We start from the raw sequence: 17,056 nt of genomic DNA on the forward strand, positions 1-17,056 counted from the left end.
ACAAGATCAGAATATAACAGCTAGTTAAATAAATAAAAAATGAGTAACCAAACTTACCATTTTTACCTTATTTTCCATTAATAGGAAAGCTAGACAACTTTACTTCCAGGATTACATTGATTAATATAAAATTTAAATACACAAAATAAGGGAAACCAATTTAAATACTCCAATCAAAATTAATAATAAATTAGTCTTGACTTTTGTCATGGTTGGAAAGTTTTTTTTAGAATTGTTTGTGTGCGTTGTTTTTTACGATGTTGTTTTGGTGGTGATTGTAGATTACGGTGGTGATTTTTTTTACTACGGGTCCCAGTAGCAGCCTAGGCAAGGAAAATGAGTGATAATGAGAATGTGTCGTTTGAAGAGGATGACGACAGACTGGTATTAGAGGATGATGATGGTGATTTATCGGAGATCGATGATCGATGGTGCTTGGTGGGGCGTTTCCTTACAAGACGCAGTATCGACTATCAAGCCATGCAACACAAAGTAGATTCCCTATGGCAACCGAACCAAGGTTTGTACGTTAAAGAGCTTGACCCGAATCATTTTTTATTTCAATTCTATCATGAAATTGATATTACAAGAGTTATTGATGGTAGTCCATGGACTTTTGATCGTGTCCCTTTTATTTTTGAGAGAGTGAAACCGGGGGAAAATCCCAGACAGATTAGCCTAACTCGTTTGGACGTCTGGATACAATGCCATGAAATGAAAACTGGGTTTATGTCCGAAAGTACTCTAAGGCATATGACAAATTATATTGGTACTTTTGTGAAATCATATCCCAATAATTTCACAGGAGTTTGGAGAGATTATCTTAGAGTTCGTACCACTATCAACGTGGAAAAGCCATTAAAGAAAAAGATGACATTGGAAAGGAAGAATGGACAGACGTGCACAGTCCAATTTAAGTATGAAGACTTACCCACATTCTGTTTTATTTGTGGTGTATTGGGGCATTCCGAGCGGTTCTGTGAACGTTTATTCGACACCCCTGCGGAGTTGATTCAAAAAATGTTCGATCTTTCACTGAAGGCGGCGCCACGGAGGAGACAACATGCCATCGGTTCACCATGGCTCCGATCTGGTGCAAGTTACAGAGCCCCCGTGACTGGCGGAGGAGAGAGCTCACAGGCTGGCGTATCAAAGAATAATAATGGGGAAGAGAGTAATCAGGGATTGATTGTCAATTCACATAATATGGGCAAATTTCAACAGCTTATACGTGGGGATGTTTCTCATTTATTGGAAAAAGATCCTAAGGCTAAGGATAAGTCAATCCAAGGTGGGAATGATGTGGCATCTGAGGTTATTTCAAGTAATAATGCTTTATTGGTAGTGGAAAATAAAAGAAGGAGAACTGATGTGGAAAAGGGGTTAGGTGAGAGTGTGGTGGACAAAAATGATGGGCCGAATCCTTCTTCAATTGGGCAGGGCAGAAATTTAAATGGTAATGGCATTTTTGAAATGTTAGACCAAGATGTTAGTATGCCAACAGTGGAGAATGGGAGTCCAAAAAACTTGAATGGGGCGGGTTCTGGTTTCTAGGCCCGCCAAGCATTATGAATGTCTTGAGCTGGAATTGCCGGGGGCTTGGGAACCAACGGACTTTTCAATTCCTAAAAGAGATTATTTCTCATAAGAAACCTAATTTTTTTTTTGTGTGAAACAAAATGTCAAAAAGATCGTGTTGATTGGGTGGGACGGGCTTTGGGTTTTGAAGGAGTTTTTGTTGTGGAAGCCCACGGGCTTAGTGGAGGCTTGGCCTTTCTTTGGAAAAATAAAGATGAGGGATCCTTATTGGGTTTTTCCCAGAACCATATTGATATGAAAATTGCTACACTTGATGGAAATTGGTGGAGACTCATAGGGGTTTATGAAGAGCCAAACCGAACCCAAAGAGATCAAACATGGACTCTTTTGAAGACCTTAACAAGGAACCCGACTCTTCCATGGTGTGTAATCGGGGACCTGAACAATGTACTTAGTCAAGATGACAAAAAAGGGGGTCGCCCATACCCTCAATGGTTGCTACAAGGTTTCCAAAGTTGTTTGGATGAATGCGGCTTGGAAGATTTGGATCTTTTGGGCTATCCTTTCACTTGGGAAAGAGGTAGAGGTACTAGAGAGTGGATCGAGGTGCGTCCTGATCGAGCATTGGTCACTAATTCTTGGCGTATTCTGTTTCCGGAAGCATGTTTAACGAATTTGGAAGCTTCAACATCGGATCACTGCCCAATTTTTCTAGAGCCGATTGTAAGGGTCTCATTTCGTACTCCTCGTCGTTTTCGTTTTGAGAATGCTTGGCTTTCAGAGCCCATGTGTTATCAGCTTGTTAGAGATTGTTGGGATACTCAAGCTAATGATAGTACTTCGGGTAAGATCAACTTGTGTGCGGAGGTTCTAGCTCGGTGGGGGAAAGAGATAACCGGGGATTTCAAGTCTCGAATCAAACAATGCAAAACAACCATGTCTATTTTAAAGCCTAAGATGGATGATGTGTCGGTCCAATAATATGCTGAAGCTAGAAACCGTTTGTTTGAAGTTCTCGAGCAGCGGGAGACGTTTTGGAAGCAAAGGGCCAAGCAATTTTGGTTAAAAGAAGGAGACAAAAATAGTAAGTATTTTCATAAAACAGCTAGTAGCCGTAAACAACACAATACTATCTTGCAACTTAAGGATGATCATGGTACTTGGGTTGATTGGAATAATGGGCTAGCTAATGTGATTAATTCTTATTACAACTCTCTTTTTGCCACTGCTAACACACATTGACAGGAGGTAATTGATAGTGTCTCGACTATTGTCCCAAGTCATGCGAATGAAGAGTTATCCAAGCCAGTTTCGGAAGAGGAGGTAAGGAAGGCTGTTTTTCAAATGCATCCAGACAAAAGTCCAGGCCCTGATGGCATGACCCCTGCTTTTTATCAAAAATGTTGGCAAATTGTTAAATGGGATGTTACTCGAACGGTTCAGCATTTTTTTGAGCATGGCGTCCTTGAAGATGGATGTGGGGAAGCCAATATTGTCCTAATCCAAAAGAAGAAAAACCCACAACATATGAAAGATCTACGTCCGATAGCTCTGTGGAATGTCTTATACAAAGTAATCACTAAAGTCATGACCAACCAGATGAAGTCGTTCATGAGTGAGATTATTGCTGATTCTCAAAGTGCTTTTGTGCAGGGGCGTCTAATATCTGATAATGTGCTGGTGTCTTTTGAAGTCCTTCACTATTTGAAACGGAAAAGAAAAGGGAAGACGGGTTTCATGGCGCTTAAACTTGACATGAGTAAGGCGTATGATAGGATTGAATGGTCTTTCCTCGAAGCAATGTTAAGAAAGATGGGCTTTGTGGAAAATTGGATTCGTCTAATCATGACTTGTGTTTTGACAGCCAAATACAAAGTAATCCATGATGCCTATGAGGTTGGTCCGATATGCCCTTCTAGAGGCATAAGGCAAGGGGATCCTCTATCTTCTTATCTGTTCATTATCTGTGCAGAGGGTTTATCATCTTTACTTTATAAGTATGAAAGAAATGGGTGGATACATGGTTGTAAAGTTGCTAATGGTGCACCAAGAATATCTCATATGCTCTTCGCAGACGACAACTACCTTTATTGTAAAGCAACACTTTAGGAAGCTCAACGAATTCAAGAGTTACTTCATAAGTTTGAGTGTGCCTCGGGTCAACAAGTAAACTTTGCAAAATCCTCTATCTTCTTCAGCCTCAATACTGGTCATCCTATCCAAACGCAGATTTGTAATTACCTCCATATGGCTGTGGCCGACGAAGGTAGTTTTTATTTGGGATTACCTAGTACAATGAGTAGGAATAAAACTTCAGTGATGGGTTTCTTACGGGATAAGGTGAAGAAAAGATTACAGAAATAGGAAGGAAAGTTTCTGTCTAAAGGAGGAAAAGAGGTGCTTATAAAATCAGTCGTTCAAGCGCTCCCTAGTTACGCTATGAATGTATTTTTACTTCCTCTTGAGATTAGCAATGATATTGAAAGAGCAATGTGCAAGTTTTGGTGGAAAACCTCACAAGATGATAATAAAGGCATACACTGGATGGCTTGGGACAAACTTTGCTTTCATAAAAGAGGAGGAGGCATGGGGTTTCGTAATCTCCGAGACTTCAATCTATCTCTTCTTGGCAAACAAGGGTGGCGTATGCTTACTCGTCCTCAGTCCTTAGCCTCTCGTTTGTTCAAAGCAAGATATTTTCCTAATGGTAATTTTCTCAATGCTCAATTGGGTTCAAACCCGAGTTTTGTGTGGAGAAGTATCTTGGAATCTCAGTCGCTTTTGCAACATGGGATTAGATGGTGTGTGGGTGATGGTAGCCGAATTTAGATCCTTGGAGAGCCATGGCTTCCACATGAAGAAAATCCCAAGGTTAATTCTTCCCACCCGTCCTTGATTAATGCTACTGTCAATTCCCTTATGAAAACAGGGGAGCTAACTTGGGATGATGAAATTCTAAGTGACCTTTTTGAGGAAAGAGACCGTGCTTTGATCAAAGCTATTCCACTTAACATTACTCAAACTTTTGATCATTTAGTTTGGTCCAAAGAGAACTCTGGCACCTTCTCTGTTAAAAGTGCCTATGCTCCCTTGCAAAAGTTGAAAGGTAATTGGTTTGATGATGTTGGAGATGTTTTTTGGCGTAAGATGTGGCAGCTGAAGCTTCCTTCGAAGATGCAAAATCTGGTCTGGCGAGCTTGTAATAACTGCTTGCCAACGGTGGTTCAACTGCGTACTAAGCGTGTCGAGGTTAGTCCTTTATGCCCGATATGTCACAGCGAACAAGACATTATACTCCATGCTTTGGTAACTTGTCGTGAGGTTAGAAAATGTTGGGACCGTGTTGGCATCGACACATCTGTCAATCCTGGTGCAAGCTTCTTCGATTGGTGCAATGATGCTTTTAGCAACAATTCTGCTGCTGTAAATTGCAGAATAGTGGCCGTGTGTTAGGCTGTTTGGGGAGCCAGGAACAACCTGGTGTGGAACAAGAAACCATTTATCTTTGAAGACGTTGTTGCGTATGCGTTTCGCTATCTTGATCAATGGAAAGCTGCTCAAATATCTTCGGATTCATCGTGGCCGATCCTAACGGCTGCTGATGTTGGTGAGCAGTGGACACCTCCTGATGGTATTAGTGTCAAGATAAACGTCGACGCGACAATCTTTGATGATGGAAGGAGATTCGGTTTGGGTATGGTGGCTAGAAGTTCTGATGGTTTGTTGATTGAAGGAAGGATGAAGTACACTACGGTCCAAGTGGAGGTGGCTGTTGCAGAAGCAATAGGCATTCGGGAGGTATTGAGTTGGTTGAAGGAGAATCGATGGCCTCAAGTTTACATTGAAATCGATTCCCTGTGTGTGGTGCAAGCTATTCATAGTTCCATCGATATGATATCCTTGTTTGGTAGCGTCATTCAAGATTGTAAAACTATGCTTGCCTCTCTTAATAATGTTGTTGTGTCTTTTGTTAAGCGATCAGCTAATGTAGTGGCTCATAAGTTTGCTAGAGCTGCTAGATTATATCCTGATTGTACTTGCAGTTTGGAGACTGTTCCAACTGAGTTGCTATCTTGTTTGGTAGCGGATGTAAGGGTTTAATTTCAATAATAAGATGAAATTTCCATTCAAAAAAATTAATAATAAATTATAAAATATTTTTATCAATTAAAAATGTCAAAAATAGAATTAACACAACTACAACTTTATTGTACACATCTCTTAGTTGAAATAGAAAATTATCGAACCCACCTGATTGTAAGGCCATGTATGCTATTGTTGAACTACATCTGTTCATGCTAGCTCATTACGTCAGAAGTCACTGCTTTTGGAACTTCACGGTTCGAACATAAAAAAATGCATTTGTGATGAGATTACCAACTCATGATTGTGTACAGGTTAAATACTCATACAATTTAATTGATAATAGGTATTATTTAATCAATAAAAAAATATAATAGGATCCTATATATATTCTAAAAAAAATAGAAAGTATAAAATAAAATATATTTTAAATCTCAAAATAAAGAAAAATGAAATAAATAAATATCTAAAATTTTATTATAATAAAAAATATATAAAGTAGTTAAGAAACAAATATAAATTATTTAAATTAACACAAAGAATGTAAAATATAAAATATTAAGACTATAATTTAAAAATTAATTTAAGTTAATTTTTGTAATAATAGGGTACCTATCTTAAATTTTGGGTGTAAATATAATATCATTTTGGATGTTTTCTTTAGCAATTCTAGTACCATTGATACCCTTAATTAAAAATATCATATAAATAACTTTTAATTTATTATAAAAAATTCAAGTCCCAATTTAAAACAATTAATTATAAATAAGAATAACTTTAAATTGTAATTAGTATTACATAATTTAAATCTCTGACAAAGTATATCTCTTATCTCTATATAATAATAATAATAATTATATCTTAATAATCTATATAGGGAAATTTGATTTTCTATACTTAAAAATTTTAAAAAAAAAATTTCTAAACCAATACATTTTACACTACAAAAAATATGACACTTTTTTCAAAACCCCAAAAATACCCCCCTCTATCTACTTTGTCTCTCTCTCAGATCGAACAAAAAAAAAATCACATGGTCCGATGGGGTCCGACCAATCAGACCATGGGTCCGACCATCGGACCAATGTGCCTCTCTCTCTTCGTTTTCCTCAAACTGAAACAAAAAAAAAAGTCGGACCATATGCTTTTTTTTTTTTTTTCTGTTCGGTCCGAGAGAGAGACGAAGAGAGTAAATAAACCAGTGCCAAAAACAGCAAAACTAGAGTTAGAATTTTATAAGTAAAACCCACAAGTGTCACCACCACCACCATTGATCAACCTCATAGAGTTTATGATTATATACCTTAGCGTAATAGTCCTTCCACACTCTGCGAGCGACCTGATGACCACCCAAATCAAAAGCTTTGAACTTGATTTGCCCAATACTCAATTCTTCTGAAGTTTGGTACTGCGTTGGTTGATGCTGAACTAATCTCTGTGTTTAAAAAAAGAAAAACTATTAATCTTATATTCAATCAAAACAACATATTATGCTCCTTCTTCTACTTAGATTTTACATGGAATACAAAAAAAAAGGTTAAAAATGAATACCTCATCCTTTAACATGTGAAGCAAGGTGGTCTTTCCAGCATTATCAAGCCCCAAAAACAAAATCTTAGCTTCCTTTTGCCAAAGACCAAGTGATGCTAGAACCCCATAAAACCAATCAACCAAAAACATATCCTTTTTTCTATAACTCGATCAAGAAAAATAAAACAGCAACCTCAGCCTATAAGGAGAACAACCCAGATAAAATCAGACCGAAAAATTAAAACCCAATGAATGGGAAGAGATTTGGTGGAAGAAAACGAGGGACAGCAACCTCACTCTCTTCGTCTCTCTCTCTCGGACAGAACAGAAAAAAAAAAGCATATGGTCCGACCATCGGACCATGTGCATTTTTTTTTTGTTCGGTCCGAGAGAGAGACAAAGTAGATAAAGGGGGGTATTTTTGGGGTTTTGAAAAAGGTGTCATATTTTTTGTAGTGTAAAATGTATTGGTTTAGAAAAAAAAAATTTAAAATTTTTAAGTATAGAAAATCAAATTTCCCTATATATACACATATTTTAAAAGTAAAATTAATTATTTTATTTTAAAATGTAATATATATATATATGTATATATATATAAATATGGGAAAAAAACAGGAAAATTCCAAAAAGGGTAAAATATTACAAAAATACTGTGGGTCGGCCCAATCAACATTTGTACAGCCCACATTGAATATATTACAAAAATACCACTTGACCTTACCTTCAGCCGCACGTCACAAACGGAGACGATGAAGGAACCTCCATCGATGCAGTCGGCTACGCAACCACAATGAAACCAGATCGAGCGTAGAACAACCATAAATTCCGGCGAATTTCGATAGGAAACGAATAAATCCAAAGATCTATACAGAAAATTAAAAAAAAAGACCGGAAAACCGTGGAGAAACTGAAATTAAACATTTGATTTCGGTTTTTTATCGTGCAATATCACTCAAACGAGCGTCGAAAATCCAGATTGAAGCAATGTAAATCTGTATTGAACAGATCTGGAGCTCCCCCTCAAATCCAAAAAAAGGTATGAAATGAAATTTTTTTCAACAATGATACACGTCATACACAGTTGCATTCTGGTTGATTCACTGGTGTACAACAGGAAATTCAGATTCTAAAAACAAAAAACAAGAACTGATTCTAATTAAGGAACCACTTGATACTAATAAGGCTTTTTTTAATTTTTTGCGTTGCCTTACAGTTGCATTATCGTTTTAAAATAGTTTACAAATCATGAAGAAGTGTCAATTGACGAGTACCAAAAGCTAGCAAATATACAAGGTACGATTTATGTAAATGGTAGCAAATTAGTTTTATAATAGTTGGAAATTAATCTGATTCGAATAAACATGATGAAAAATAACAATGAGTAAGAACTATGTCATTTTGAGGAAAGAATTGTGGTTTTTAAGTTGATTTACAGTTGCATAATCATTTAATAATAGTTGCATTACATTTTTTGCAGGAATTTATTTTGGAAAAGATAGAGGACAAAATAGTTTGAGAAATGGTAAGTTTCCAAAATTTTTAATGAAGTTTCTTAATAGTTTTATTCTCGTTTCTTTGTAGTTTATTTACAACAAAAAAATGGCAAAAGCAGGAATCAGGAAAGGAAATACAATGCTTGAACAAAGGGACAGAGATAGAAGTAAGTTTGTACTCTATTTCATAACAGAATCAAACCAGTTTTAAAATTCGTTGCCTCGGACTAATAGCCATTGCAAAAACACAGGAAAGGAAAGACATTCCATTCCTAGTCTTCTACAATGGACAATTCGATGATCGAATGAATTATGAAAATTATGAAGCCAGTGGACGTTACATTTCAGCCAATTGTAACTATGAAGATTTGCAACAGAAACTCAAAGATGTCCTGGAGTGCAACCAAGAAAACACTGTTTTGCAACTGAAATATCAAGTGAAGGAAGGATACCAACCATTGAGGATAAAGGATGATCAAAGCCTGCATTTCTACATACAGCTCAAACTTAAGGACCCCGACTTCACAACATACCCATTGTGTGTGAATGTCATTCACAACCCAACAACAACCATCGATGCATCATTCTTGGGAAATGACAATTCATTAGTTACACATACAAGCGCCTTCCAACCAATCAAATACAATGCAGCAACAACAGAAGAATCAACAAATCAACAACATACAATTGAAGCTACAGTACTGGAATTTGGGGGAGAAAGTTTTGACTTCATGGACTATGCAAAACTTGTCGCAGAGGAGATGGTTGAGCAACTGGAAAACAACAAAAAAAAGGAACCAGAAATCACAGATTATGACGAACTACTAACCACAGATCCGCAACATCCTGAAATAGAAGAAGCGCAAATATACAAAGACAAAGAAACACTGCAGAGTGTGCTTGGTTTCTATGCAATTAGGAACAACTTCCAATTCAGAGTTAAAAAATCATGTGCAAGAACATACAAGATTTGTTGTTTGGATCCAAAATGCAAATGGGCACTAACAGCATCCAGAAACGGGCCAACAAAGTCATTCATCATTCGAAAGTACGACAGAAAGGTGATACACACTTGTGATCTAAACATAAGATTTGCCAACAAGAGACAAGCTACAACGAAATTGATTGGAAACTACATCAAGCCACGGTTTACCAACATAAAAACAACTCAAACGCTACAAGACATCAAAGGAGAAATGAAACACAAGTATGGGGTGAGAATGAACTACATGAAAGCATGGAGAAGCAAAGAGCACGCGCAAGAAGAATTACGAGGAAAAGCCAACGAATCATACAAGCTGCTGCCCGGTTTTTTGCACGTGTTGCAAAAAACTAATCCCGGAACAATAGTGCACATGCAAACAGAGGATGACAACATCTTCAAGTACTTGTTTGTCGCACTGGATGCATCAATAAAAGGATGGAAGAAATGCAAACCTACAATAGTTGTTGACGGAACTTTCCTTAAATCAACATATGGAGGTACATTGCTCTCAGCTTGTACACAAGATGCAAATGGGCACATTTTTCCACTAGCTTTTTCTGTTGTGGATTCAGAAAACAACAACTCATGGCAATGGTTTTTCACAAAAGGAAGAGAAACATATGGGATTAGAGAGGAACAGTGCTTGATCTCAGATAGACATGAGAGCATAAGTAAGGCAGCTTGTCAAGTATTTCCAGAAATCACACATTGCTATTGTGTATACCACCTGTTAAGCAACCTAAAAGCAACCTTCAAGAAGAATACAAGCAAGCTGGATAAACCATTCTTCGCTGCGGCGGAGCATACACAGAGAGGAAATTTGAATACCATATGAGCGAGTTGGACAGCTTGGACATCCGTGTAAGACCATATTTACAACAAGTTGGACACCACAAATGGTCAAGATACCACTGTAAAAACAACAGGTATTCAACTATGACTTCAAACATTGCTGAATCTCTAAATGCAACAAACTTGGCAGCTAGAGAGCTACCAATCACAACACTGATGGAGTCATTGAGAGCATTGATACAACAATGGACATACACAAACAGGAAAAAAGTACAGAAAACAACAACATTTTTAACACCTACAGCAGAGAAGAAATTAGTCGACAACTTTGTGGACTCATTGACAGAAAATGTAATGAAATGTTTAATATTTTAGTTGCATTATAGTTTCTTAATAGTTTGGTTGCCGTTGTTATACATAATAACAATTTTATAAATTTACTTAATCCGCAGGTAAAACCAATAAACGAGACCATGTTCGAAGTCGTTGAACTAACCAGATCATGGGTCATCAACCTCAAGGAGAAAACATGCAGTTACAACAGATTCCAACTTGACGAGTTACCGTGTGCTCATGCGCTTGCTGTTATAAAAGAGATGAACTTGAATGTTTACAACTACTGTTCAGGTTATTACACCACAAGAACATGGCTTGAAACATACAGCAGCTCAACATATTCGGTACACAATCACACAACATGGGATGTGCCACAAAACATAAAAGATATCATTGTTCTGCCACCAAATCAAAAAATAAGATCTGGAAGACCAAGGAAACGAAGGTTTTTATCTGAATGGGATACAAAAAAACATAACAGGTGCAGCAAATGTGGTCAACACGGACACAATCGAAAGACATGCAACAATCAAGCAATAAAATAGATACATATGAAATATTTGAATTGTTTAATTCTGTGTGCAAATTCAAACAGGTTGATCTGTGATGTTCTAAATACATGGGATTTCATTTTTATGAAATTTGAAACAGTTTTTTAATAGTTGCAAAATCGTTTTGTTACAGTTGTGACACTTTGTAAATATTAAGTACCGGAATGACTTCTTCTTTACAGTTTTAAAAGCAGTCAGGTAAGAATTGATAAAACATAACTAAAATAAAGGAAAAAGGAGTAATGGAAAAACAAAGAATAAAAATACATTCATAGCACAATTTAGAAATGTAAAAACATTGTTTGTATTCAGTTGGTTAATAGTTTCTCCATAGTTGTGCGACCGTATGTAAAAACTTGAACAATTAAAAAAACAAACAACTTTAGGAAATACAAACCTATACAATAAACATATTATAAGGAGTAAATGTCAAATATCCTAAAAGTTTTAAACCAGGTACAGAGTATAAAATCAAATATAATACCTACATTCAACCAATAACACTAACTATTGTCTGATAATAGATTCAACCAATAACACAAAATAGTCACCAATATAAAAGATCCTATTTTTTCAATTTAGATGCCTTAGAAGACTTGCTTTGCTTCTCATCCTCGCTATCAATGCTTTCATCAATTTTCCTTTGGCCATATGAGAAGAAAAGTGCAGCAAGCCGGGTACGATAAACTTCGATATCAAAGTCCGCAGGGACATCCTTTCCGTGGATAAAGAACTCGGCAAATGCAGCAACATATGCTCCGCAATCACTATAAAAACAGAAGAAAAATAAACAGTTTAGAAACTAAAAAATAACATAAAATAAACTTAAAAGAAACACTCACTTTTTCTCGCCGAGACGACAGACCACTAATCTCCACGATTCTTAAGGGAGCTGTAGGGTCAGAACCAGAAGCAGGAGCATGTGACCTATTCTTCCAGAAACCAAGTAAATCGAAAAATAAAGGCAGCAACACAGAATAAGCCTTCATGGCATTCCTAGCTGCAGCATTCATTTTTCGCAGTCCTCAAAGAATTATACAGAAACAGAATCCCTTCATTCAAGTCAAGACGACCAAACACCCAATGACTTTCCTTCTTAGATTGATGATGAATAACACATGATCAGCTTCATACCAAGGCTTGGAACAGGGAATGCGCATACCTCGGATGTAATGCGCTATTGGGTGGGCAGCGTGAATGTGTGACATCTTAGTCTTCATTGACTTGGCTTTGTTATATTTGTGGTACAAAGCTTGGATGGAATCATCAAAGAGACAATCAGTAGTTGCAAAATTCAATGTCACAGCGGAAGAATATTTACCTTTTTTTCGAAGGTAATAGAATATGGTGTTCATATGCTGAAAAAAAAACAACACAGAAACACAAATGAAAAGGTTGAAAAATTGTTAAAAAACTGTAATACAGTATCAAAACTTAAAAACATTTATAAAGCAACTGAAAACAAACTATCATAACTACAATAGAAATTAGAAACTTTACCGAGTCGTTTATAAACATGTCGCATGTAGCCAAATGATAAAACCAAGTTTTATCCTCAACATAATCAACACCTAGCCTAAAACACGGGGTAAATTTCTTTGCGCCATCTTCATAACAATTGTAATGCCTAAAACAACAAAGAAATAACAAAAAAAAAAAAGCATTAAAACCAGAATAAAACTGAAAAATAAAACATAATACAAAAACAGATTTAATAAAAATAGTCACCTAGGATGTTTAAGCAATCCTTCACCAATCCAAGCGTCAAATTTTGCCTCAATCTCGGGAGATACGGGATCAGCAAACGCATCATTAAGAGCATAAAGGCCCTTCACATAAGTCACCATTTTAAAATCCCTATCATCCCCAGCTGATTGAGAACCTGAGGACATAAGCTCCATTGGAGTGCTCCCCACATCACCAGACCCGAAATCAACAAAAGGAGATTTCAAGGCCGAAGCACGCTTCCTCTTATCCAACAGAGGTGTATCAGAGACAGTGTCCTCAGTTTCTTCATCAGTATGAAGGGCATCTGACTTTTGACCAATAACATCTGGATTGGGTGCGGGAACCTAAAAAAGAAAGAACGCATTAAAACAGTTGCAAAACAAACTAGAAACTATTGAGCAACCAAAAAGAAACCTAATTTTCTTGCAAACAATTAAAATTCACTTACATGGATTTTACCAACAGCCTCCAAGCCAGCCAACACAACTTGATCATCATCTATTTCAAGCTGGCTTAACCCATCAAAGAAATCGTCCCCCTTCAATCGAGACTCATCGCCCTTTGGCTTCTCAACATCCTTAGCATTTTTATCACTCCCTCCAACATCCTCAGATGGATTCACATCAGCAGGGGCAACATCAGTAACAACCTTGTCAGCATCATCAGCATCACCACCAACTTTAACCAACTCACCACCATCGTCGGAGTCGGAATTAATATTTTCTGGATCAGGCAGTTGCTTCTCATCATCCTAAGGATCATCATCATCATCAGCATCATCATCAGAATCTTGAGTTACTAATTCATCCGATGAATTTCCCTGCATCAAACAACATAAATGAAACTTAAATGAAACAGTAAAGAAACTTAAAAAAAATATGAAAAAACCTAAACAATAAAATATGAATAAATACCTCATCAGAAGGACGACGATGAATGACATTAACCTTCTCCTGGATATCCTTAATTACAGTCATTACGGACTTGAAATTAAGATCAACAAAACACCTCAAGGATATGAAGTAATGACCATCTCCAACTTAGATTTCATCAAATCAATATCCGCTGAATCAGACTTCTTTGAAGATGACCCACTCTCAAAGGATTGCTTCACTACACCACGGTCATCAATAGACTCATCGAGAAATAAACCGTCAAGTTGAAGCTTCTGCCTCTCTTCATCAGTAGGACACATGTTTTTGATCTTCAACTGAACAGCATAATCAAACATAATATGAAAAATATTAAAACAATTGAAAAAACTGAAAATTAACAACATAAATAAAACTGAAAAGAAACGATAAAGAAACTGTAAATTACCTGTCCAAAGGCAAATCAAAAATCTTGCCCTTCAAGTCTCGAAGAGTTGGTATTTTGGTGACAATGGTGTTGCTCCAGTTCAGAATCCTTGGAATAAAAGATGAAACTCTCTTACAGAAAGAGTTCACCATTGCAGGACAGCATTCATAAAACCAAACCGTGAAAACTCAAGGACATCCCAAAGCCCTATACCAGCCATCATACTGGCCTCCCTTCTCTGCCTTCCTATTTTTCATAATAATCCCATGCTGGATCCTACCTTTGAATGAATCAATTGTCAATTCAAATGATTCCCTACCCCAACAATACTCGTCCCACCGACCGCTATCCACAACATCTAGATCAAACCTAGATACTTCTTTATCAGGAGTATTGCTAAGAAGAAAACACTAAATGAAATACAAAACAGCCATTTTCAAACCAAGAGACTCATCCAAACCCCACCGACTACCCAAAAAAGCATCCTCGATGGCTTTGTGGTCAATAGTTTTTACACCACGGAAACATGTTTCTACCAACTGATTTGTGTCCTGTGAAAACAACAACTTGTTGCAATCACCGAAACAATCTAATCCAGAAATCAAGTAAAATTCCTCGGCACTAAACCGTATGCAACGGCCAGCAACCTTAGCCCAAAACTCTTTAGGATTGGGCTGGAAAACTTCCCTTAGTAATAAACTATGTACGACTTGCGGATGAAAAACAAACTCAGGCATATCCAGAAAATGCCGAAACTGAGTTTCACGAAACATAGAAAGCAAATTAACAAATAAAGTGTTCTTAATATTATCTATCACGGAAAAAACACTGGTGCATACACACTTAGATCTATAAAAATCAGAAGGACTAAATTTGTAGTCCCAAACCTGCAACATAATGAAAATGGCCACAATAAATTATTAATCATGAATAAAACACTATGAAAACTGTAATAAAACTATAAACAAACTACCAATCAGATACAACTACACAAAAATAAACAGCAAAGACCTGAAATCGTTTTGAAACCTAAAAAATAACAGCAAACAACTAACCCTAAAGAAACTCGAAAAACACATCAAACATAACAACACAATAAATTATTAATAGTGAATAATACAGTAGGAAAACTACAATAAAACTATATACAAATAACAAACAAACTACAAAACAGATACAACTATACAAAAATAAAGAGCAAAGATCTGAAAATCGTTTTGAAACCTAAAAAATAACAGCAAACAACTAAACCTAATGAAAATCGAAAACACATCAAACATACCATTATTAAACTATAAAAAAACTAATAAGAAACTACATACGACTGATTGTACACACTAAAAACGAAAACGAAACACAGAACCTAAAAGCACAAAAAAACACTGAAAATAAAGAAAACAAAATCAAATTTAAAAACCACACCCAGGGAAGAACCAAATAAATTGTTAAAAACCAACAATAAATAACTAAAATTAAAAAACATAAAACGAAATGTGCAAATGAAACCCTAAAATTACACAAAGCAGAATGAACAAAAAAACGCCAAAATCTGGGGAAAGTGTAAATGTTGGAAAAGGGGGAAACGATAATGAAACTTAAAACCAACCTGAGTTCGATCTTCAGCAGAGGCAAGAGATTTTTTCCCAGAAATTTCTGGAACCGTGTGCTCCTCCACGTTGAGCTTCGTTTTCTTCGAAGAATGGGGTCTCCCACGCTTGGGCAATGGAGCATCAAAATCAGAATCATAGTCTTCAAGGATCGGGCGTTTACCCTTGGATTTGTTGGCCAAAGTTTTCTTGCCCATTTTCGATTTTTGTTTGAGAACTGGAGAAGGCGATGATGATGAACGAGTGATTGCCATCTTATAAATAAATTTGAAAAAAAATGAAACTGAGAGGGAAAAACAGTTGAGAAATCGTGGCCTTAGTGGGAGTTGAAATTTTGTGGATGAACAAAAAACGAGAGGGAAAAAACGTGATCAATAATGGGTGGTTAATCTTATGAATGGAGGTTACTTGATCTTCAAATCAACTTAGAAACAGAAAGGAAAAATCGAAAATGAAATTGAAAGAAAATGAAAAAAAAGAGGGAAGAGAGTGGAATTTGATTGATGAGTGATGGGGATAGCACACGTGTATGTGCATGAAATGATGACTAAGTGGTATTTTTGTAATAAAACAAACATGGTAAGTAAAAAAGTTGATATAGGCGTGTAGGGGTGTTTTTGTAATAAATTGTGTAAAATGGATTTTTCATGTAAAAATTTCTATAAATATTATATTTACTTAAAAATAATTCTATTATGATATAGTATTAAGGATTGGTTAATGTTATTGTTATTATAATGATATTTTTTTTTTGTATTTTGATTTTTTTTAATATAATTTTATTAAGTTATAACCTATTAATTAAAATATTATTTGCTTAATTAGTTCTAAATGTATTTTTAAATAAAAGTTCTCCTGTACTAGTACTAGATATTAGTGATAGTTCAACATCATTAGTGACATCATGCCATTAGTTATTAATTATTTTTATGTTAGTTATAAAATGAAAATATATGTGAATGGATATTAAAACAAATAATAGTGTAACACGTGGTGGTATTTATAGTCCTTTTACCAATTTTCTTTGTGATGCAAAAGTAAGAAAATAAAATAATTATTTTGGGAATAAATTCTCCAATTTTAATTTCCCACCCAAAACTAATTTATAAT

The 17,056-nt window shown here is 36.0% G+C and overlaps 3 protein-coding genes across 3 annotated transcripts; 2 read left to right on the forward strand and 1 right to left on the reverse strand.

The window, feature by feature from the left end:
* The first annotated feature begins 336 nt into the window (after nt 1-336).
* On the forward strand, nt 337-3,648 carry LOC133030459 (uncharacterized). The gene is made up of 4 exons (XM_061103205.1): nt 337-1,546; nt 1,691-2,406; nt 2,563-2,703; nt 2,785-3,648. Exons 1-4 carry the CDS (start codon nt 337-339, stop codon nt 3,646-3,648), a joined length of 2,931 nt encoding a protein of 976 aa, XP_060959188.1.
* A 330-nt stretch (nt 3,649-3,978) lies between these two features.
* LOC133030460 (uncharacterized) lies at nt 3,979-5,640 on the forward strand. Its single transcript, XM_061103206.1, has 3 exons — nt 3,979-4,354; nt 4,469-4,788; nt 4,993-5,640. Exons 1-3 carry the CDS (start codon nt 3,979-3,981, stop codon nt 5,638-5,640), a joined length of 1,344 nt encoding a protein of 447 aa, XP_060959189.1.
* Nucleotides 5,641-6,827: 1,187 nt separating this feature from the next.
* LOC133030043 (GTP-binding protein SAR1-like) lies at nt 6,828-7,451 on the reverse strand. Its single transcript, XM_061102271.1, has 2 exons — nt 7,174-7,451; nt 6,828-7,057 (listed from the first exon to the last, which is right to left on the reverse strand). The coding sequence occupies exons 1-2, from the start codon at nt 7,300-7,302 to the stop codon at nt 6,878-6,880; spliced, it is 309 nt and encodes a 102-aa protein (XP_060958254.1). The 5' UTR covers nt 7,303-7,451; the 3' UTR covers nt 6,828-6,877.
* Nucleotides 7,452-17,056: the final 9,605 nt, after the last annotated feature.

The sequence above is a fragment of the Cannabis sativa genome, chromosome 8 (genome assembly GCF_029168945.1).
Source record: "Cannabis sativa cultivar Pink pepper isolate KNU-18-1 chromosome 8, ASM2916894v1, whole genome shotgun sequence".
In the NCBI taxonomy this organism is placed as follows: Eukaryota; Viridiplantae; Streptophyta; class Magnoliopsida; order Rosales; family Cannabaceae; genus Cannabis; species Cannabis sativa.

What these genes read in the sequence shown, in the direction of transcription:
- LOC133030459 (XM_061103205.1), top strand. Translation starts at nt 337, where the DNA reads ATGAGTGATAATGAGAATGTGTCGTTTGAAGAGGATGACGACAGACTG. An exon ending in CTTGAATGGGGCGGGTTCTG is followed by an intron (nt 1,547 to 1,690) that starts GTTTCTAGGCCC and finishes AATGTCAAAAAG; the next exon opens with ATCGTGTTGATTGGGTGGGA. An exon ending in AGGATGATCATGGTACTTGG is followed by an intron (nt 2,704 to 2,784) that starts GTTGATTGGAAT and finishes ACACATTGACAG; the next exon opens with GAGGTAATTGATAGTGTCTC.
- LOC133030043 (XM_061102271.1), bottom strand. Translation starts at nt 7,302, where the DNA reads ATGTTTTTGGTTGATTGGTTTTATGGGGTTCTAGCATCACTTGGTCTT. An exon ending in TTCACATGTTAAAGGATGAG is followed by an intron (nt 7,058 to 7,173) that starts GTATTCATTTTT and finishes TTTTAAACACAG; the next exon opens with AGATTAGTTCAGCATCAACC.
- LOC133030460 (XM_061103206.1), top strand. Translation starts at nt 3,979, where the DNA reads ATGAATGTATTTTTACTTCCTCTTGAGATTAGCAATGATATTGAAAGA. An exon ending in TAGATGGTGTGTGGGTGATG is followed by an intron (nt 4,355 to 4,468) that starts GTAGCCGAATTT and finishes TTATGAAAACAG; the next exon opens with GGGAGCTAACTTGGGATGAT. An exon ending in TGCGTACTAAGCGTGTCGAG is followed by an intron (nt 4,789 to 4,992) that starts GTTAGTCCTTTA and finishes GCCGTGTGTTAG; the next exon opens with GCTGTTTGGGGAGCCAGGAA.